At 39.0% G+C, this 23,821-nt stretch overlaps 1 protein-coding gene across 1 annotated transcript in view; it reads left to right on the top strand.

Annotated features, from left to right (window-relative positions):
* fam189a1 (family with sequence similarity 189 member A1) overlaps window positions 1-23,821 on the top strand; it is an 85,217-nt gene that overhangs the window by 58,649 nt on the left and 2,747 nt on the right. Inside the window, exons 3-10 of the mRNA XM_041226848.1 lie at window positions 5,627-5,737; window positions 10,653-10,793; window positions 16,320-16,427; window positions 19,398-19,558; window positions 19,877-20,012; window positions 21,580-21,658; window positions 21,868-22,470; window positions 22,632-22,697. Coding sequence (XP_041082782.1) covers window positions 5,627-5,737; window positions 10,653-10,793; window positions 16,320-16,427; window positions 19,398-19,558; window positions 19,877-20,012; window positions 21,580-21,658; window positions 21,868-22,470; window positions 22,632-22,697 — 1,405 coding nt within the window. The remainder of the gene's footprint in view (window positions 1-5,626; window positions 5,738-10,652; window positions 10,794-16,319; window positions 16,428-19,397; window positions 19,559-19,876; window positions 20,013-21,579; window positions 21,659-21,867; window positions 22,471-22,631; window positions 22,698-23,821) is intronic.

Here is a 23,821-nt window from a genome sequence, read left to right as displayed (position 1 = left end):
TACTCTAGAAATAAGAACATGCTAATAACTATGCATTCTGGACTCATTTCCACACCTCCTGGACTCTGATACATACAGTACAAATGCACGGCTCTACTGCATGCCCAGACACACACCAGCACAGAATCATATGCAGCCAGGGGTTCTCAGAGCCACCAGTAAACAAACCCACATTTTCTCCCATAGCCAATACAGCACCTGTAATTTAGGTCCTACGCATGTTATAGGAAATGCCAGGCAATACAAATTCTTGTCCCAAGAGGCACTAAAAATAGAAACACCAACCATTTCAAAGGATAATTTTTGTTGAAGCGATGCCACAGTGAAAACAAACACAAAGCCCACTAGCAAACTAAAATAACAGTAAACATCCTTGTGTCTGTATGAAGACAACTCATTTTAAAGAGGTGTTACTGTGCAGAATGATCTTTATTGCTATAAAATACTGCAACAACAACAACTCAGCGTTGTCATAAATGCTAGATACTTCTGGCTGATCTCTAGTCTCCAGGGTTCAGAAGATAGCAGTTGATTATCTCCTCCTAAATCAACAGGAATGCCAAGGGGCATTGCATAGATCAAAAGGTTAGTGATAGCTGTTCAAGATTCTGTCCTCTGCCTATCACTCCAAAAACAAAAAGGGTAGCTGGAGGCTAAAGGCATGCCAGAACTGTGCTCAAGACTGCTTCCAAACTACAGTGCTGTTATGTGTAAAGCCCTCTGCCTTTCCAGTGGAACCTGAACACAAAACAACCATGCAAGATAATAAGTCATTTCTAACAGTGCATTGTTCTTTGTGCAGTACAGTATATGAGAAAACCTTTCAAATCTGCTTGCCCCAGTATCCTCTAAGAACAGCAGAGTGCTGACAGTTTGTTCAAGTCTAATCAGAGATTATTACCAGCTGTGTCACTTTCGTCCCCTATTACCTATTTGTGGGCACTTTGCATCCTGTGCTATAAATGCAACCAAAATACTGCATAATACTGTGTTCTAAATGATGCATATTTGATTACCTGCATTGCCCATGAAAAACAGGAGACTCCCAAATTGCATAAGACCATTACAGAACAATGGCTTAAATTTTAAGGTTGCTGTAAATACTTTTTGTGGAAGAATTTCACAATCAACTCACAATCAGTAGTCGGGAGGAATCTGTATTTATTTCCCGCGAATTGTATAAACCTATTTGTAGTACCACAGCTGAAAAAACAAATGCCACATAACCCTTGTACCATTATACCACAGTCCTGTTTATTGTCATTGTTGATTCTGTTGTCCTTTTAAAGCTGAAATAGTGGTTGTATTTGAATTGTGAGGTGCTTTCAGAGAGAGAGAATTTTTAAAGACATTCTGAAGTGTTCTGTAAACCTGTAGTGGAGTTCTGTACCATGATGTGTAAACATGGCACAATTGGAAAATATTTTCGAGGGTTTCTATAATCGTGTAACTTTCTATAATCGAGGAAACTACCCAGCCCCTCATTGATGATTTATTTATTATATATTGTTGTCTGGGCATGGTGTGGAACCCAAAAAGGTTGCTATTAAACATCTGCGGGGGAAATTTTAAGAACGCATGTATTGAAGGATTCCAGCTCACATTCTAACTTACAATTTAAAAACATTTAAACATTGATTTCCAGAGCTGAACAGAAATTACTTCAAAATTAAAGATGAAGTAGTCACCTATGAAGAAAAAAATTAAATATCACTTAAGGTCTTTTATATATATATATATATATATATATATATATATATATATATATATATATATATATATATATATATATATATATATATATATATTATAGCAAGGAATATTTCAAGCATGAGCGTACACTGTAGGAGAAAGCTGTAGGGATCAAGGAACAGCTGCCAGTAAACACTGTACTGTTTTATTATTGATCTTTATTAAGTGCTCCTTTGTTATTTTAAAAGCATGCTGTGTGGAGCGATAATATCCTATATGATAAGACATAATCCACTTTCATACAAACTAATGAAAGTGTCACTGCTGGCATTGCTGTTTCGTACCCTTTGTTATTGTGATGTTTATATGAGAGACCGTGGTGGCTGCTTGCTCTGTGTGTGTGAGCAGGTGAGCTGTGACTAGCGCAGTGCTTTCCATTACAGGACTGCAGTAGCCATGTCCTTAATATCACACTGCCTGTTTCTTTATTGTTTTCAGGGTATAATTGTCCTTAGTGTGGTCACCTGCATTTTTATTAGCATGGTATTCTGTAGCAGTTGCAATTGCTGTATGTCCAGTTACATACAGTATACTCGATGTGTAGATGTGATTAAATGGCTGTATTTGTCTGTGGCCTCCTCAGCAGGATTCTCTTTGGAAATTAGTTCTGATACATTTAAATTGAGGCCAGTTTTTTTTTCGGTATACAGTATTTTATGCATGCTTTTATCATCAGTTGGCTAAAATTGAGATGGAAAAGTAGGATTCTGTTCTGGAACACTGGAAACCATTAAGGTGAATTCTGTTCTTTTCTCAAATTCCCTTGGCTGCCAAAATCATATTAAATTGTGACATGGATTTATGATGGGTTTACAGGAATGATAAATAGACAGTTATCTGCTTTCACGTTCCATTTATTACAGGGTTCTTACCTGCATGCTATGGGGAAAAAATGATTTGGTTTCAAAAACAGCACATGCTTTAAATAGAAATTCATTTAAAAAAAGTAATATTTGCAGAACAAACAGTCCATGGTTTTAGAAGTGTGCAACATCCTTGTATCTTTCTCAATTTTTTTGTTTGTTTTGTTATTTATTAAACAGTTTATTATTTACAGCTGCAAATAAAGAAGTACTGTATTCCCTTTTTTAAGGCAGATTGATGATCATAGCTTGTTTGAATACAATTCAGACACAGGTACTTAATTACCCCCTTTACTTCTGACCTTGTTCCAGTAATTTTCTGATAGGGTACGTTCATGTATTTAATAGTTTAAGAACAGTACATTTCTCCTTAGAGGAGCGTGTTCCACATTACAGATTGGCACTCACGCAGGGTTCGACATTAACCATGGCCCGGTGGCCCAGTGGCACGGGGCCGGTAGAGAGCGCAATTTGGCAGGTAGCAACCTAAATATTCTACATCTGTTTAAGTCTAACAAATAATATTTATAACATAATCTTAGTGTAAATATTGTAATCTGGCCAAAATAGAAAATACATTACAATAGTTTAACATTACTAATTACAACTAGCCATCAAATACTGACATCAGGTGAATCGAAGTCAAGTTACTTTGTTTATTCAGTAACCTGTAAATAATTCAAAACAAGGATACCTGGTTGTACTTTTAAGGTCAGTGCAAATGTTGCCGTTACTCCCCATCCATTCACAGAAAGTCAACAGTAGATGTTTTTACATTGAACTGCAGTCCAGAATTTAAAAAAAAAAAAAAAACCTTTCCAACTCCAAGTATCTTGCCCTTTCTTATAGTCACTGTGTTGTTGTGCTTAACATTTAGTATGTCTTTATATTCATCGTAATGTTAAATTACCTTGCTAATTTCAATGTTACCCAAGTTTGGATTACTTTTTCCAGCATTTGCTATATACATGTTAAATGCTGAAGTAACATATATTGAAAGGCTTTGTTCAGTCACTTTCTTTTGAGACGTGGGCTCTCTTTGGTTACCGTACACAGTTAGAAACATACTGAAAATAAAAACCAGCATGAAAAAATATATAAATATATTGGGCCAAATAAAATTGCATCCGGGCCAGTAAAAACGCTACCTCTGTGGCCCGAGGGACCAGTAGTTAAAAATCTAAACGTAGAGCCCTGCTCACGAGACAGGCCCTGGGCTGAACAGTAGGGCTTGCTCAGATGTAGATTGGGGTCCATTGGGTGGAGCTTTATAAGGAAGCTCACAAATCTTACCCTAAAGCACTAAAACCATAAGCTACAAAATGTATTTTACTCAACAGGCTGAAGTTGACATGCTGAAGAACAGCTGAGCTTTGATTTAAATGCTGGAATCTCTTTTTATTTGTCTTTTGAAGGGATTGCCGTCCAGGTTCTGCAAGTTGTGCAGCGAAGTGTGTGTTTTATGGGGGGGGGGGGGTCTGTTTTTAGTTTCACTGAGCACAAGGAAATTGCAAAGCTTAAAATACATGATGAAGCTGTGCAACGAAAAGCTTTCAGAGAACGGTGCTGAGAAGTGTGCTAAATTAAAGGAAAATTGCTTCATCCACTTGCCTGTCAGTTATAGGCTCCCCTTTTCACACATGGGCAGGGGGTCATTCAGTAAGCTTGTATGCTCAGCAGAAATGGGTGGCAGTAACCTTGAATTTGCTATTTAAAATTACCGCACAGTAGAATGGCGATTTTATCATTTCTGTGCTTGTGAACGGTTGTAAAACTGATTAATACAAGAAACTAAAGATCCTTTCCTAATCACAGGCCGAGTATAATGTGGATGGGTGCCCAGTTTCCTCACAGTACTTGGCAGTGTGCTTCAGTCCTGACCTTACATGGACCATCCTTTACAGGAGGGCTGTATCATTATATTCTGTGTGCTTTGATTCCTATGCTTCTAACAAACTGTGAATGCTGTTTGTGTCAAAGTGTGTGTTTGCATGATTTCAAAAAACTAGTAAAGGCCCAGCTTTCACAGACGGGATGGAAATACCCCTTAATGAATCAAGACTTGATTTGTAATGTAAAAGAATAAACTTGGATCAAATTCCAAGTGAGTTTGGGCTGGTGTTTTAAAATCTTAATATAATATAGTGTGAAAGGTAACCCACGTTAAAACCATAGGATTGCCATTTACTTTACTCACCATCATGTTTTAAGCATGTGATGTTTGCAGCATAAGTTGTGTACAATAATGCAATTTTTGAAAGCTATAAGGCACTGGGAATTCAACCTTTCTGAGTAAGCCACAGCTCCTGATTACCAGGATCTTCATGCTTTTAAATCTCATTACCTGCTCACCGTACCTACCGAGAAAAGAAGGATTGTGGTAAATAATCACGGCGCTGCTACATAGTAATACAAGTTTGCAATCAGCAAATCAGGATTCCAGAATGCTTAACAGTGGGAGGCGTCTGATATCTCTGTGTTATACTGTATGTATATTAATTATGTCCTTTGTTTTCTAACAGATCTCATTTTTCATGGTGCTGTCTGCTGTGTGTATTAATAGTAAAATTGATTCAGTTTAACTAAATGGGTTTTTAATCGTATTTTTATTTCAAAGCAGAACCTCCTCTTTATTAATGTTAATACAGTCACACAGAACGATTGTATGAGTGTGTCCAACATAAAATACTATTATTTTTCATTATAGCTTTAATAAAGATTAGTCGCTTTATAACATGTTGCGATCTCGTTTGTACATCCTGCTTGTAAATCAAAAATTAAGGCTTGGCCAATTTGAAAAGCCAATTTAGTTGTTTCACGGAAAAAAAAAAAAAAAAAAAAAACCCTGTAAATTTAAATCAATTTTACGATTAACATGTTTCTCAGTTGTGATTGAGATACACAGATGGCTTAACGGGTATCAATTTAATTCTTAAAGTCGGTTAAAACACAGAAAATCAGAAGCCATACTGTATGTATATTAACTGTAGTTTTTTTCTTTTTTCTGACAGATCACCTTTTTCATGCTGCTGTCTGCTGTGTGTGTGATGTTAAACCTGGCTGGATCCATCCTCTCCTGCCAGAATGCCCAGCTGGTAAACTCACTGGAGAATTGTGATTCAGTAAGTGCTAAACAACCTGCTAAAGAATACATGAGAACTGGGTTCCTCCCTGGCTGCGTGAGCCACACAGGAGACCAGTAACCAGACAACAAGACTGCTACAGTATGTGTGTTTGAATTGGACAATCCAATTCTGCCTTGTTAGATGTTCTGTTCAGCCCTGAACTATTCATATTAAACTAAATAATCACCTACCGAGTTAGCTCAGATGACAGGATGACTTGGCAGTGTGTTAAAATTCATGGTACCTGATCATTTTAACACAATACTTAATTGAGAGTACCATACAGCAGTCTCCCTAGTTCCTATTCGTGGTCTACCTCTGCAGTATATATCCTCTCAATAGCACAGTGTTAACATTGCTGCACTAAGAATCCTGCTACTTGTATACTTACAGTCTCTATGACACTTGTATGGGTTTTTTAAAGCAGGCATGCGCTTATTGTTTGCACTGCATTCCTTGTTGCTTTCAGGGTGTGGATCAGTTACCCAGCTATTTAGATTTTATACACCCCAATTCACCTAGTTACTTGACCTTGTGCTATATTTCATATGGAAAATAATAATAATACTAATATTATAGTAACTTAGCGTCTGTGTTTTTATCTTGGACTGTTCAGTATATTTGGAAGCTTGGGGGTGTGTGTTGATGTGTGGCTCTGTTTCCAAGCAAATAGTTAGATTTTCACTTGATGTTGGAGAAAAAAAATGAGAGGATGATTACCGTAGATAGAGAGATAGATAAAATGATTTTTTTTCATGTTTGCAATGAATAATTCTGTGGATTTCACATTTTAAAATGGAATAGCCTCCAGTAAGTAGTAAACTATAAAATGTTCTTGAGTTTATGCTGTCGGCTTTACGTTTTCTCTGTTCTCTCTCAGTAACGTAACACCTCAGATAATATTTCAGCACCTGCAGTCAGCCTCCCAAGACCTGTCCATTTAAAACACAGGTTTAATGCATACAGTAGTGCATTGATTGCATTTCTGTAACGTTTGTACAGCTTTTACAAGGCTCTATAAAACAAATACTATATAATGAATTACTGGCATTCATATTTATATAAGCCCAATTGGTGACCTTTTCATGTTTGTTTAATTTTACTACAGTGCCAGGGGTATGAGAATATTGTATTGGTTCTTTGCTTGTAGTGAAGTGAAAGAATTGTACATTTTTTTGTTTTGTTATAAATACAAAATGTACATGTGATATTTCCTATGTATTTTAAAGCCTATATGAAAGTGTTATGAGTTCACCCAGTCTATACCAGTTAGTATCTACCCGTCTGTCAACAGACTCTCAAAGAAAATGCCCCCCCCCCCCCCCCAACATAGCACACTAGTGTTCTGCAATCTTGCCGCATTGTCACTGTGAGTTTTCTGTTCTCTTGTGGCACTAGAGCGCATAAGGGTTTGTACATATTTGGTATAGTTCCTAAACTACTGCTTTCACCAACAGTGCTAGCAGACCTTGGTACAAAGGAAGCCTGTCCCCTGGAAGAGATCTCTAACGAATCACTGGAGGGACTTGAACCTTCTCTAGACCTTATCTTTGTACCAGATTTGCCAGTGCCAGTCTGGGAGAATTGATCCTTTTCAATCTGCCCAAGTGACAGCTGTTGTTAATTCAGAGGATGGCAAAGGATTTACATACTAACCTCACCACACCCCACCCCTCTTTAGACAGTATACAGATAAAACTAAAAAGAATGGCTAATGCATCAAACGTTTCTGCTTGGAGTGGCATCTTTAAGACGTTGTTTAAGGATCTTCAGTGACTAATTTAAGAGACTCCAGCAGCTGTTTTTAACTCCAGTAGGATAGTCAGTCTGTGATGCATTGTGTTTATTGTATGGGTGGATTGATGTGACATGCAATCTGCCTCATTTTCCTCTGGGCCAGCCTTGACAATACAATGTTTCAAATTAAGGGTCTGTCCTGAGCCTGAAAAAAATGTAAATAGATAAGTAATTGTATTCGTATATAATTGCTTCTGTCCAGATTTATAAAATTCCTTGGAAATGTCAAGCTTTCTGATTGGCTGCTGACGTTCCAAAGCCATGTTGATAAAACATTACAAGCAATAGTTCAGACCTCATTTCCCTCGCAACACATCTGAGGCAAGCCACGACGTCACATGTGCTATTCCTTACATATTTCCAGTAACTTTGTTTAGGGAATCTTATACATCGTTGCACACTGAAACATCTATCTATGTAGTTAGTAGTTACAAACACTTAAATTCCAGGCTAAAATTGCATCTGACAAAGCATTTCCTGGACTGTCACAGCTGTCCTTCAGTTGTTTGCCACATTTCCATGGTCTGTGACTGGGAAATCAGGAAATAAGCACACTTCCTTTGAGACCATTAGATAGATAACATACTTTATACAAGATTAAAGATATGCAAAGCCGGAGAAATGTATCGACGATTAAAGAGCAAAGGTATCCAGACACAAAAAAAGGCTTTAAAATAAAAAAGGAATGCCATTTACTGTCATTTTAAAATGTTAATGATAACGGAAACAGCAGATTTCCAAGCTGCCTATTCCACATCCATGTTTACTCCAATAAAGCTACATTATTTAGAAATTGGTTGAATTTAGATAACCTTAATGTAAAAAAAAAAAAAAGAAAATGAACAAATACCCTTTCAACCCTTAGTCGCTGTTCTGAGCACAGCTTAGACATTTTTCAGGATAAACCAGATTAGATAAAGGTAATTGTCATTGAAATGCGTTAACCAGCAATTGAAGATCTGTCAGTGCAAATAGGCAGTATGTATTCAGGTGAGATAAGAGTGGAAATGCAAAACTGTCGATTTTAAAACAAAAATAAATGCTGCAGAAAGCATGTGATAAAAACACTGCTAAGTACAAGTGATTCTCACTTTGTATTCCCTTGTGTTTATTCTGATTTTTAAATGCTGTCCACATTGTAGCTGCTAAGTTTATCATCTGATGTTGATAAAATGGCAAGGGGCATAGGGGCACAAGCTCTCACAGATTTGTTACTCTGTCTTATCCTTGTGCCCCGAGGGTTGCCATCCCAGTCCTATTGACATTCAGCAGCTGTGGCTGGGTCAGTCTGCTTTAATTATTCAAGTGAACTCCTCGGATGGGATGAGTCTTGTTTACTGAGCTGGAAATGTCAGCACACAATGGTTCTGGGGCAAGAACATGCTTGATTAATTACATTATTTAAATGGTAGGTATCCCCTGCCAGCATGGTGGCTCGCTACACTGCTACTTTAATGGGATAATTTTCTGCTTGGAAGATCACCTGAATCCATGCACCAATGAGCAGACTAGGATCCAAACCAGAGATGTGTCAAGTCAACATTCAGAACCACGATCACAGGAGCTCAGTTTCCGTGGTAACAAGGTGAATTGTTGCTTGGCTAGATGACGGTGTGGGAGAGACTGAGAAAATGAATGCAGCTGGGTGCTGATCTTAAGCAGGCATTAGTGGGAAGCCTTCTGATATGTGTGTCCTTTCTTGTGACTCTTAAGGGTAAAGAAGCAATCTTTTAAAGTGGAATATCATATTAGAAGCAGGTGAAGAGATAATTACACCGAAAATGACAGTGATACGTCACTAAATGTGTTTAACTAAGCTATACAATTCAAATTGGACGAAAGTATCTGAAAGTACTTTTTAAAGTACTTTAAGTAATTTTTGCAGTTTGAAATACAATCCACAGATTCTGACAAAGCAGTCCAATCAAAGTGATTGTGCATTCCTCGACCCCAGGGTAAGCCTCGCCCACACTGCTGCACAGCTGCTTGTCGACCCTTGACTTGAGGCAACGTTTTTCTGGACACGACATGTCGTTCCTCAAGGTTAACCATCAGGGGCATCTGCTTTCCTGAGACAGATGGGGAGTTTAACTTCTACAGGAACGCATTGAACCTTGTGTGGCAGAGCAGAGGCTCCGCACATGTGTGTGTGTTTCTGTGGCTGGTAGCCATCTTGGCTCAGCTGTGGATGAACAGCCTGATGCCAAGATGGACGCCTTTTGCACAGCCACACAATGTAAATTGGTTTGGTAACGTATAATTGTTAAATTGTTTTGCTGTTTAATTGATAGTGTAGAGTGTTAAAATTGGTTGTTACAAACATGTGGAATGTGGCCAGCAGGTAATTCATTGATTTGATTATCAATCAACCCCTGGCCACACCCTATTAAAGAAGAATGAAATGTTTGTTTGAGAGAAGAGCTGGTTTAGTGAAGGCGATTTGCTAGTCCTGAACAGTAACCGTGAGTAACGAGTACGCCGCCATAGCAACAGTTCTGGGAGTTGATTGACAGTAGTTAAGCAGTTTTTTTAAAGAACGTGTTTTTGTTCCTGTGTTTATTTTGTTTTATTTTGAAGAAATACAGTGCAAAGAAGCACTAAAGCACAGCTTCTGAGTCTGCTAATTCAAGGGCGCAGACCAGCCTTGACCAGGGGGCTACGCCACACCTTGTCATTGTTTTTCTATAAACAACACTCTGTTCTCTAAAACCAACAGTATAACATATTGAGGATTATATTACAGTAAAGGCTAAAGGACATTTCAGTGTTTATTTACTTTATTGTATTAAGGTTATAACAGGTATAAGCACACTGCTAGCCTGTGTCTCAAGGAAGCGGAGGGAAATCAATTAAAACTAAAAACAAATACAGTGAACATTACAAAGTAAATCTCATGAAAAAAATGTCAAGTAGACTAATACTTGTTTGTGTACTTGGTTTGTTAAGTTCCTTCTAAGTTTGACCTTGTATTCTATGGTGGGATGTTTTATGAAGTTATAGATGAATTACGTGCATCTTCGCAAAAGTTGCTCATCACAAGAAGAAACTGATATACTGGTATAGCATCTCTTACTTACTGTTTGTTCACAGGATACGCCTCTTGTCTCTCTGCTAGGTTCATCATATCACTAACAGTGATGGGGTGTGTGTATGCTGTCAGATACACCATCAGGCACTGGGCTGCAGCAGCAACCTGGGGGAAACACTGAAGCTGAACTCACTGAAGGATTGCAACACCGTCAGACTCAGACTCAAGGTAGGTGTTCCTGCACCTCTTCAAGACTTCAGTTATCGATACCCCCAGAGCAACCCCATCTCGCTCAGAGCTTTTCAGGCTGGTACTGAAGGTGTGTGGTTATTTTCTCGGGCAACGATGGCCGTCATTAGACCAGACCCATCCTATCCAAGATTAGGAAAACCATACAAATGTTTTATTAGCTCATTCATTTGCTTCCTTTACACCCACTCATTACTTATGCAACTGTTTGGAGCAGATGGTTAAAATTGAGGACTGGTGTTTGTGCTCAGGATCCCCCCCTATAAATGATTTGGCATGTGTTAGAAAAGAAGAAATAAAACAGAAGTACTGAAACAAGAGTCCTATATATATATATATGCATGCTGCAACTTGTGTATTATGAGATAGCACCTCGGACAGGGGGACAGAAAGCCTCTTCTTGCAGGTGCATTCATCTGAAACTGGAAGGAAGCCCATAGACCAGAGGAGAGATCATGGTGGGGAAAATGAAAACGCACAGCTGTGAAATCTTTCACATAAATAATATCTCCGGTGTTACACTGCTGAGCCATGGATTTTAACATGTAGATGTGTGAGAACCCAGTAGCAGGCCTCCAATCCTTTATTCTTTTCTCAAATTCAAAGTTTTATGAGCATTATGAAGCTGTTGCCAAAAGCAGTAGATAGAATACATGAAGTTATTATTTTAAGAGCAGAGTAAACCCATCTAAAGGAGGGCAATAAAATGAATCGTTAAACCGCAAAACACGGATGTGAAAGCATTTCTTTTTCATTACAACAACGACACCAATGTGTTCTGTACAGCAAGCAACTGGGAAGATAACATGAAAGGGTTTCTGTACTGGTTATCTCACTGGCAGTAAAGTGAGGGAGAGTGCATTGTATTTGCATATGCTCACCTGACTAGTTGCATTGGGGAAATAGTGGACTGTGAGGGGGCCACATAAGGGGTGCAAACACCGCAGTTTATTATTGGTGCACATTGATTGAGAGAATAGCTGGAGGAATGTGAGGGTGGCATTATAACAGGGAGAGATATAACGAGGGAGGACTACACTGTATCTGCTCTGCAAGTCTGATGTTAAGTGATTTTGCAATTTTCTGTACCGTTAGACTCCTATTAAATTGAGAGCATTGCTTAAGAAACGATTGGGACACTACAGTGTGTACCAGAAAAGCATCTGAAGACCGACACATACCTGTGTGCTCAGCTAGTGAAAAATGACTGCTGTCTGACCAGCCTCTCCATTAGAAATGCTTGGCAGTGTGAATGACTTGTTAGAAAAGTGATAGATTCCTTGAACTGCACAATGGACACAGGCCAGATGAGGAATATCTGTCAGTGATAGCATTCACTGTTTATAATTAGGAGCCTTAATCATTGGTGGGATACTCTGAGATTGTGGCTCAGGATCCCACACATTATCAGCAGCCGCAGATACACTGGCTCATTTACATTCCCTCCTGATCTCACTGGCTAAGCTGTAGACCATCGTACAAAATGCAATCTACAGGCACAATGTAAAATGTATATTATTGTAATCCTTTTCGCTGCTGTAGGCGCTAGAAGGGGTAAGCCTGCTCTGGGCTTCTTAGCAAATCTGCAGGAGACGATTTTGTCCAAAACAAGAGGCTATTCAGCTACTTTACAGGACTACCAAAACATGTTTAAGACACTGTAGTGACAACATCTTTTTGGCTTGGCTAGAGCAGAGATGGGGGATTCCAGGGCCTGACCTGCCTCCCTGACAGCTAGGCGCTCCTCCATTCTGCCGTCTCTTTGCAGTTCGGTCTTTCGATTGGGGTCATGCCAGAAATAAGGAGTTTAGGAAGCGTTTAAGATTGACAGCATTGTGAAATGGCATGTCAAGCTTTTAGTGAGATGCCATTTCATAATCCTAAACCACTGATTACCACGCACATGTGCTTTTGAGGGGGAGATTAAGGAAGGCTACATGGTAGATGGAGAGGGGTCAATAGCATTTAAGGAGTAAAGACCATCTTAAAGCATTTCTATGCAAATTGTGACTCGCGCTGTGTGGATTTGCTGATTTTAAGTGGATAATCTACTGTTTCTTTTCTGGTTGCTGCTGCTGTAGGCAAGATAGGTGATTCTAAAGAGAATAAGAACCTGCGCTGCTCATTGTGTTTTTAAACATGTCTGTGCTGCATCATGTGATATACAGTTGACCTAAGGTCTTTTGGAACACAGAAGCAAGCCTGTTTTTTTCATTGTTAGTGCTCTGGCTGTGAGATGAAACTGTCAGACTTGTGGGGAGGGATTGGAACCAAAGGGGTTGCTTCTTGCAGGACTCGGTTAATGAGGTGCCAGCAACCCTAATTGGTGAAAGTCACAGGTGGGAAGCACTGGAGATCCCAGAACGAGACGTAGGAGGAGGTTATGATGCAGATCTGCAGAGTACATCTGTAGACAAAAAGCTGCAGGATCAAGTTTTCCAGTTTAACAGGTTCATTTAGTTTTTTCAATACAGTATTTTAGGGAAATGAATAGTACTAAGTGTCTGCAATACTGCATGTTAAATAACACACAATGTTACTGGGTCTTGTGCTTTTTTTCAGTCACCGCAGGAACAGAACAAGGGTATGCGGTACTATCTGCTCCTTCAGTACTTCATGGTTTTTGATATGATTGCAGAGACTAAGACGATAATGAAATTAAATCCGATATTACATGCTACTCCCACCGCAAATGTTTAAATGGCAAGGTTGTCCCCTGCTTGGAGAGACTGCCATTATAAGGATTACAAATTATACCATAAAGTACTGTGTAAGAATCTAAATCAAACAGTATAAATTGACATTGCTGTCATCTGTATGACAGATGTAGGTCCATGGTCAGGCCCTCCTAAAATATATTTAGAGACTCCCTGTACAGAATATATCACTAGCGATGTCATCCCTCGCCCATCTTTCCAGAAGACCAAAATCTAGTTTGCAAGGTTGCAGACAGCCGTGAAAGATTGCACTAAATGAGCATATCTGTATGCACTGAGTGAAGCTGATTGACTGATAGACTTTTTCCCCTTAAACCGGGAGGCTTTGCTTGGAAGGAAAGTGCCCCCTTCTGGTAAGAAGACCATAGCTAATAAAATAAACACAAGGCTGTTTCTGCAACTCTAGTCTGAATTACACCATTACACAGTAGCTGAAACTGAATTCAGATATTGATTAAGCCCTGCAATAACGTTTACCATAGCAATGATTTTTTTTCTTAAATGATATGACTGTGCCATGGAAGTTGTAGTTGACGGTTTCTGCAGTGCTACATTGTCTTCAAAATCCTGTACTAACAGGGACCTGATTTATTGATTTCTACATCACCCTCACTACCTGATTTTGACAAATGTATCTGAAAATGAAAAGAGATTGTGAATGATGTTTCAGAGCGCCAACTCTTTGCAAAGGTAACTCATGGTGTAAGGGTCCCCTATGAACCTCACTGCTGACAAAGCACTGCATTTCAAGGGAACGGTTTCTAATTTTTATATACATTTGATTTGATGCGCACAGAATTAGCCTTGGGAGCTGTGGCACACAACCTTGCATGCAGATAGCACCATTCTCTATGCTTTTAATTTCAAAATCTAAGAGATAAAAATAATTAATTTCCCACATGACATAAATTAATTATGGATACTTAATTTGAACAGATTCATGATATTCCCCATAGTGCAGGTTTTACAATTGAACTGTTTCCTGAATTCACATCTTGAATTTTGATTTCTGTATCATCTGCTGCCTCATTTCCATTTTGTCCCTGAATTGTGTGGAAAGATACATCAGGAACCATTCTTCCAAAGTTTCTTAAGAGTTGTGTTTTTATGTCTAGTTTTGCTGTTTTTATATTTTTACCATTTAAAATGCTTTTATTCCTTTTATAGATTTGATTTTGCCATTGCACTCCTTGCTAAATAGGGCCTTTTATTTATAGTGGATTTTTATTTTTTTTAAAAATCTGAGGAGCAGAGTATTCAGATTCAATTAGTAAATTACAGTGGCAATGCATTACAGTGAATGTATAACAGAATTAAAAAGGCCAGACACTTAAGGTAGTGGTCTAAGTATAAACCATGGCTCTTGACTGGTGCTGAGGAGGACACAGCATGTGCAGGGGCTGATGATTAATGGCAAGCCATTAACCAAAGTGTGTGTGCAAGTGTCTTTTATTTAGATTTATGCTTCTCAGGTACGAAGGGGGTGTGCAGTTGTTTCTATGCACGCTAGCCTTTACTGCCTGAGTGGAGAATTGGCACAGACTGTTCAATTCCAGCTTTAAACAAAATAAATTAATTAATTAAAGGTAAAGCTTCATGGTCAATTAAAAAGCATAAATAATGTTACTTCTACTTAGTAAAACGAAAATGTAGCCATTCCATAATGTATATCCGTCATTCTTGTAGTGTTTGCTGTATGGAAATTTTACACTTGAAGATTAACGGCATGAAAATGTAATTGGACAGCACATCAATATTTCATGTTTTTACATTGATGTTTCTGAATAAATTTCATATCTTGAGGAGCCCCTTGAACTTCAGGTTTCTATTGTATTATTATAATTTATACCTGTACTGCCAACTAATGGAGACTGAAGAAAGAGTAATTTCATTTTGGATTGTTGTGAAATAAGAAGTGAAAGTATGCACTTTTTTTTTTTTAATTATTATTTTTTTTAATTGTTATTATTTTTTTAGTGGTCAGTTAACAGCACTCGCCATTGTAGTTTTAGAATAGTTTTTAGTTTCGTTTTCTGTTATTGCTGCTTAGTGCACAAGCTACGATACCCTAGTAAAACTCTCTTTGTAATGCTACCTTCTCATTCATGCTTCACTGCAAAATGCAAACCCTTTTTTCCAGCCTTATAAATTCCCTATATGCTTTTCTTCCCACTGCCAGTGTACACACACTCTGACAGTAAATTAGTTATTCTGCTAAAACTAGGTTTAAAATGGTTTTTAAAATGCAAATTGCGTTCTTTATGGCTGGAGTTTGATCAAAGTTTCTTGTCAGCCTCTTGGTATGACTGCAGACTTTATTAGTTACTGGAACACCAGGATAGGACACATAATAAGTCATTTTGAATGAGTGCATGGTCTGTGTAACCCTAACCCTAACCCTACCCACCCCCCCACCCTTTTTGTACTTTTTTAAATGTCATGCTGTTATTTCTACCAAGTGACAAATTCATGTGTTATTTATTTATGGATTTTAATATATTGTACTGTGTTAAAGTTCTGTGCTGTGGCTTCAGTCTCAATGGCTATTCATCTCCTGGTTTTATTCATAATTTCTACTCTGAATTTATCAGATTCTTCACTGTCATCTGCTCAAAATACTGTACTCCAATTCCCAAACTGTCAGCCACCCACAGATGAATGTGCTTTCTTGTCATGTATTTGTGGTGTTATTTGTCGTACTCAGAATAGAGATGTTTTTCTCTTTGCCTGCCTGCTGCTGCTGTTTGACATGAACAGTAAGTAACACTCTGATCTCATTTGCACACAGGAATTGTTGTTCAGTGTCTGTGCCCTGAATGTCATCTCCACCATTGTGTGTGCCCTGGCCACAGCCATGTGCTGCATGCAGATGGTCTCTACTGATGTCCTGCAGATGGTGAGTTGATTCTGTAGAAATGGGGGGCAGGGTTTTTAAACGCCTTTCTTTTTATAATTGCTTTTATTGACTTTTTTTCATCAAGGGTTAAACAGTTTAAAAATAACAATAGGGAAGACCAAACTCAGATAAAAAGAACAACACACAGGGCAGCCTATGTCAATTTAAGTATTCAACAATGCTTACAAATAAGGATTACTGTCTAGGTAATAAACATCTTTGCAAACCATTAATAGATTACGTCTAAATAACGTAATACGGTATTTTTTGGATCTTATTTCTTAGTTGCTTTCCTTTATTTATTTATTTTTTTTTGTAACCCCCGCCCTCCGCTCCCCGCCCTCCGCTCCCCGCTTTTAAGAGGCTGTACTACTAATGATACTTTAATACAAAGCCATGTCACAGTACTTCACAATACAATTGAAAGGATGTCTGTTTATAAACTCGATTTTACACTTTTATTTCTAATAAGCTGAGAAAATCCGCATGGCTTTGAAACTAAATGATTTTATATATATTATATATATATATATATATATATATATATATTACTCCTAACGTTCATATAATGTTTTATTGCTAGAAGATTGATTTCTGCTGCAAACTTGATGATGGGTGACAGTTCAAGGTAACCCCTGAGAGATTCCTATTAAAATATGTGGGCTCTTTTAATATGAGCCATGCTTTTTTAATGTCTCTCGAGTATTTCTCCAGCAAGGAAGCAAGACCTTCTGAACGGAGGATAATAAACCCACAGAGGCATTACATGTTAATGTTCTATACCAGGAGGCTTTTCACATTTATGCTTTGCACCATGAATTCTATCACACGGAAATGGGTGCTCTGATGGGCAAGACTGGAGACTGATTTAGTTGAATGATATTAGCAATGGGAATGGCTGCTACTTCAAAGACTACCTCTGATTTGTAAACTAAAGAGCCAACTCCTACAGCTCTAGGATAATTCATTCAACAGTTCCAGTGCCTTACACTGCAAATTAAACTGGACCTATATGCAGTATGTTTGGGCATACATAAGATTAGTATTGAGTAGTTCCTTTATTGGATTAGCAGTCCACGTTTAGTGGAGTTTTCTTTCTTAGGCTTGTATATAGTTCTGGAGTAACCAAGTTTGGGTTTGGTTCCAGTAAATGTGATTTACTTTTGCTACTGAAATATGCATCAGGCAGTAAGCTTTCTCCAGAGACACAGCTCTGTCCTCTTTTGATATCCTTGCCCTGGTGCAGTCATAAAAGATACAGACGAGAAACAGTTACTTGTTCTTAATTGTGTTGCTTGTGTTTTTTCTTCTGTTTTTTATAAATTTACAATCTTAATCTAAAGTTGTTGTTGTTTTTTGTGGTCCTTTTTGTGCCTTACTTTACTCGCTGTGTCTATCTTACCATTGAATCTTTTACTGCTGTGCAAACAGACGTGCTCTGTGGAACTGGTGAAACGGGAGTCATTCGCCTACAGCATGTTATATTAGATCATCTATTTGAATAAGCGCATTGAAAAAAAACTTGCCAGTGTTTGAACAATTTTACAAAAAAGGATCTGACAGCAGAGTCTGACCTGGAGGTAAACGAGTACCTCAGTCATTGGTGATTGGCTTGATTCTTTCCACATGCAGAGCATACCGCTACCGCAAAAAGAGGCCAGCTTTTATTAACGCTCTAGTGGCACTGATTGCTTGTATGTACGACAGTAAACTCTCTAATAGGGGGTTATTAAATCTGCTACCACCTTACTGCCCTGAATCACGCACTGGGATATTTTAAATTCATAACTCTCTAGCTTGTTTACCCCGTAATGTTTTTCATATTTTGCTTGACAGAAAAAGTCTGTTTTAAACGGTTACTCACATTTTGTAGTGCTGAAATGGTCTCTGTATTCCTGCCAGATTTACCACATTTTTATTTCAAATGAAGGCTAGAGTGCCTAAAAAAATCGATTCCCTTGTAAATGCTTCTGACAAATTTCAGGGTGAGAAGTTCTTACCTTGCTCTTGGCAGAATATCTCCGCTGTGGTCATGTTTTGTAGTCTACAGACGTGGATAAAATCCTTACATGTCAGTGTTTAAGTAACGGGTTGTGTTTTTTTCATTGGTTAAATGTTTGGGTTGAAAAGTCTGATACAATGCAGGTAAGTCAATGCTCCTCAATCCTACACTGAACGTGAACAACTATTGTTTAGACTCAGGCCTCCAAGCAGAGGCTTGCCCGCTGTGCTGTATGGTGGGGTGGTTTTGATATGGGACCTATCCTCAACTTTGGACTATACTGCGCGAGACCAGTTCATGCATTTTAAATGTGACTGAAGCCATATTAAAACAAATCTGTTTAACCAACCTGCTATCAAGCTGAGTGTAGGAGCGTCTTGGTACTATCGGTAGTGTAAAGGAAATTCAAATTCATTGACAAAGTGTGTGGAAATCAGCAAGAGAGAAAAAAAACAACAGATATACAAGTTCTGGAGGCTCATAGACTGCTGGAATCTGCTGAGTGTAAATGTATCGCTGTTAATAATGAAAATTGACAGAAGGACCTGTGAACTGGCTGCTCTGCACTATTAATGATTTGAGAAACATTGGAAGACAAGTACTATATTGAGTGGAGTCACAGCTTAGAGAGGAAAACTAATAATCCAAGGGTTGGAAAAGCTGCATTATTATCCACTGCAAGTTATCCTTTCAACCCCAGGTGCAATTTATTTCCCCACTATAATGTGAAGATAAGCAGTAGTGGTTTTGGTCTTATGATCTTATTGTTTGAACTGTGTTCAGTAGTGTTTTGTGTATTTGCCAGGGAAGCTGTGAAGGGATCAGAGGATTTGATGCCTGCTAGTGTTGACATATTAAACACTTTTTTTTTTTTTTTTTGTTAAATAAATGACCTTGTTAAAAGCTTCTTGCTTTTCATTGCCAGGGATCTTTGTATTTTAAAAACTCATTGATTTCTTATTTTTCAGTTTCTTCCACACAGGTCACGCTCTGTGAACCCAGATTGTATGTCTCCACATGGCACTATTCTACACCAGACTCTGGATTTCGATGAGTTTATACCTCCAATACCACCTCCTCCATACTACCCTCCAGAGTACACCTGTACACCAGTCCTAGAGGCGCAGAGGTACATTAAAACACTTACTGCACTCAGCCGTGCGTATTGATTACTTTATCTTTTTTCTGAGTCATAAATGCATGTTGATTTACCTTCCATATGACATATTTTGCTGCCTTGTCAAGAAAATATATGATGGCTGAGGTTAAAATCTACATTACTTTGTAGCCTTGGGATATGTATTAGGGATTGGTGTAGAGGCAATTGACTTGGTCGTGAGCACGGCCAGAGGCCTTGAGTACTGCTGTCGTAGGGAATAACAGGGCTCAACTTTGACCAAAGTTTTTCATCTCTATGTTCTGTTATGCTTGGCCTGGGACTCTACAGAGGTCTTCACCTGGACTTTCCTCACTCCCCCTTCAGCGCCATCTATGGAGTGCCTATCAACAGCCCGGGCGCGATGTACCCCTCGGAGCTCCCACCTCCCTACGAGGCTGTGGTGGGGCAGACTCCAGCTAGCCAGGTAAGGAAGCAGAGAATCTAATCAAATCAGATACCAGTTCTGTTTAGCTACCTTCTGTATTTCTGATTTTGTTGTTACCAGGAGGAAAATCCACTATGAAAAAAATAAAAATGCTTACCATAGACTTGGTCTACAGCCCAACCGCAGAAATCCTAAACATACTTTTTACCTAATGTAAGACCAATCTGTAAGCTGTGCTGTGAATGAGCTGACCACAGTCCCAGAGGAACATTGACTGTATCAGCCCATGGAAATCAGTTTGGTCTGTTTTTACATGTGAAATGTGGCTAGACAGCCTTGACCCAGTCTTTTATTAAGCAGGGAGTCAGCATCTACAGATCAAATAACTTGAAGAGGCAACCGTCCAGAAAGCAGAATTCTCTGAATGTGGGTCAGATATCCTCAGCGTGTGGAGGGTCCTTGTAGAGGCTTAGATCTTTTCATTGGGTTTGGGATCAGCGATGAGAGTGAATTATTATTATGTATTGCTTCACAAAAGGATTGTAGCCTAAACACCAATAAGGAGAGCGGCATTCTACTTTTAAGTGACTCCCCACTTAATCTGACAAAACACTGATTTAATTTGAAATGTGAAAAAAAAAAAAAAAAACCTTGAATTGTGAATGGTTATTGGCATAAGTATAAAAACAAATCTCCTAATCGGACTTTTATAGGTAGATGATGTCCTAATCATTACTAATTTCACAGGTTTTCTTGCTCATGTCAAATAGGGAGAAGCTGTTTTACCAGAAAGCATTGCTCTTGTATTTTTCGTCACCTCTCCTAATTTTACAGTTTTTCTTCTGCTGCTACAATCATAGCTTTATTGTCAGATTCGTGTATGATTATCACTTCTCAAACAGGTCGACATATTTATCAGTGGTACTTCTGAGAGCCTGTGTACACATGCTTAATGTACACATCCCTGAAATTAGCCTTGAATTGATTTGGGTGCCGTAACCTGTTGTCAGTAGTTCACATTAAACAAAGCAAGTGAACACTTGAGAAGCTGCATTGTAGAAATAGTGTATGGGACTGGGAGTGCTACAGCCAAGTACATAACAAGGGTAACTAAAAGGATTGTTGAAAGACAGCTTTCACTGGCAGACACATTGTATTCATTGTTCTGAATAGGCTCTGGGAATCAAGTCTGTTTTTATGATGTTTTTGTTTCTCTCCTGAAAAGAGTACATCTCTTAAACTTTGTGTGCAGTGTTCTGTAAATCTGTTTTTGATACACAAAAGAGCAAAAGTCGATTCACGGCAAATACTGTGTAGTGCTGTTCTCACGTCAACACCTCCATGAACAGCATCTTGATGTGCTATGTTGGAGCAGTAAGAATTAATTAAGTTACATATATTAATATGTCAGTCAATGGAATAAATTGGAAATCTCTGTTTCATACTGTTTCAGAATGAACAATCAGAATATATTATTAAACTGTGTGTAGCTGCGCTGCTTCCAATATACTCATTTCGATCCATACAACAGCTGTTAAAATGACAGACAATACCTTGGAAATGCAGTTTAAGTGTAACATCTTTTTACACGTTATTCATTGTGAAGGTAACTACTTGTCTGGAACAGCAAGCGACTGAGTCCAGCTTGTGTGAGAGGAACACGACGGCAGGTTTCAGCACACAAGGTAAGGGGATGATCATGTCGGTACTTGCCATGGTACAGTATAAAATGTTATCCAATTTGAATATCTACAATATTTGATCATATTTCAGACAGGTGAGCAGTAATGCTGTCCATTATCTCCATGCTTGTAAAAAATGTGGCTGCAGATTAAACAGATATCTGTGAAAAGCAGCTGTAACTTTACTCACTCCTGTTAATATCTTCCAATAGCATCTGTGGACAGCACGTCTCTGATGGTCTCAGAAATGGCCGATATCCCAGATCACTGCTGCTCCTCTGAAGACCTGTGTTCCCTGGAGGTGCAGGGCTCCCTCAGATCTACAGACTTCTCTCCATACAGCACAATCCGCACGGTGGCTACAGACGGCAGCTGCACCAGCCTGGAGCACAGCGTCCGCTGCAGCCACCACCAGAGCTCACCTGGGGAGGAGGAGGAGGAGGAGGAGGAGGATGAGGATGAGGATGAGGAGGAGGCGGCAGGCCTCAGCGAGTCCTCCCTCACCCAGGACAGGTCCCCAGACTGGTCCTCCGACAACAACTGCACGCTGGGGAGAGAGTCTAAGGCCTTGCCCGGGGAGGCTGCAGCTGCCTGTTCTCCACCCAAGCAGAAGAAGCTGTGCTTTGCAATCTATTCCCAGTCATCCTCCTGCTCTTCCTCACTGCCTCAGTCAGTAGCCAGCTCGTCACACAGCAGCACTTCATTCTCAGCCTGCGTGGAGAGAGCGAGACCCCAGCGACACGACAGGAAATACAGGCTTTCTAAAATCATACGCTCGACTAGCGACCCCGTCTCTTGTACATCCAGCTCTGAAAGTAAGTGGCACGCGTTCATAAATGTTTTATACTGTGTTCAACTTGCTAAGAGTTTTATGTGCAGCCTGAGTAAACAAGCAGTGGCATTACATTAAAACTGACTGTTGCTGATATATATATATATATATATAATTTTTTTTTTTGTATTCCTGTCTTGGTAGGTGACAGTTGTGCCGCTGCATGCACTCAGGTCAATGAAGAATCCCTGCAGATGTCCGCTGAGACAGGTACTGTCACCCTTTCCTTCAGATAATGAATAACAGTATTTCACATGTTCTGAAGAATAAGTAGCAGGGTTCTGAAAAATATAGCGTTGCACAACCCCTTGTGTTGCTGCAAATGTTTAAATAGCGTACCTGTACTTTTTTTTCTTTTCATTGTTAATATCCTGACAAATTTTAACACTTACCAACTGTTTCGAACCACTTTTCAAAATGACCACTCCATTGCACTGGGGTTTGAGATCTGTCCTCTAAATCACTGTCACTACCTGTCTTTTTATTTTCATCTTATATTTGATCTGCTTTAATAGTTACCTGATGAGATTTTAGACGACTTCCTACATTCAGTAAATTGCCTATAGAGCTTTCTCAATCAGATGAGGGTATGTTTAGAATAAAACCGACAGCTATGCTAAAAGCTATCTAAAGTTAGGTGTATTGGTTTCTTATCAGTATAGTAGGAGGTGTCCTAATCCCTTTGTCACTGGTGGATTCTCCAAGGGTGGCAGAATCTTAGTGATAATGCAGTCGCCTTCTTCACACAGACTTTTTAAAAGCCTGTTTCAGGTCTCAAGAGAGCTGGAATGTGGTTTGCTGAGTTTAGGCAGTGTAGGGTTAGGATTCTACAGCACTCAGGAATCCCCAGCTGAGCTGGCTCTGTGTTCGGAGGAGCTGCTGAGCTGATTTTTCATTTCAAAGAGGTGCTGAAGTTCTGATGTTGCCGCTGGCCAGGGGGACATTTCAGACTATCCAGTTCTAGAGTTCACAATGAATAATACAGGAAATGTCTGACTTGCAATAATTACCCTGGGCCGTGCCTAATGTCAAGCACTTGAGGCAGGCATATGTAATGAATACCTTGAGAGAAGTCTCTTAGGCATATTCAGTGCAAGCTAAGTACAGCATATGGACATAATTGGGAAACACATGTCATTTCATATACCACCAGTTAATACAATGACATATATATGAGAGATAAAAAAATATATATACATTACAGTAATAACTGAACTCGGAAGTCCTGTGTATTCAATGAAAACCTTCTTTTGAACTGGAAAATACTGGAAAATAATAAATTTAATAGTCCTTTAGCAGGTAAAACCAGATCCCAAACCCACTGAATATTCCAT

Source organism: Polyodon spathula, chromosome 24 (genome assembly GCF_017654505.1).
Source record: "Polyodon spathula isolate WHYD16114869_AA chromosome 24, ASM1765450v1, whole genome shotgun sequence".
In the NCBI taxonomy this organism is placed as follows: Eukaryota; Metazoa; Chordata; class Actinopteri; order Acipenseriformes; family Polyodontidae; genus Polyodon; species Polyodon spathula.
This window is presented reverse-complemented; position numbering and strand designations above follow the sequence as displayed.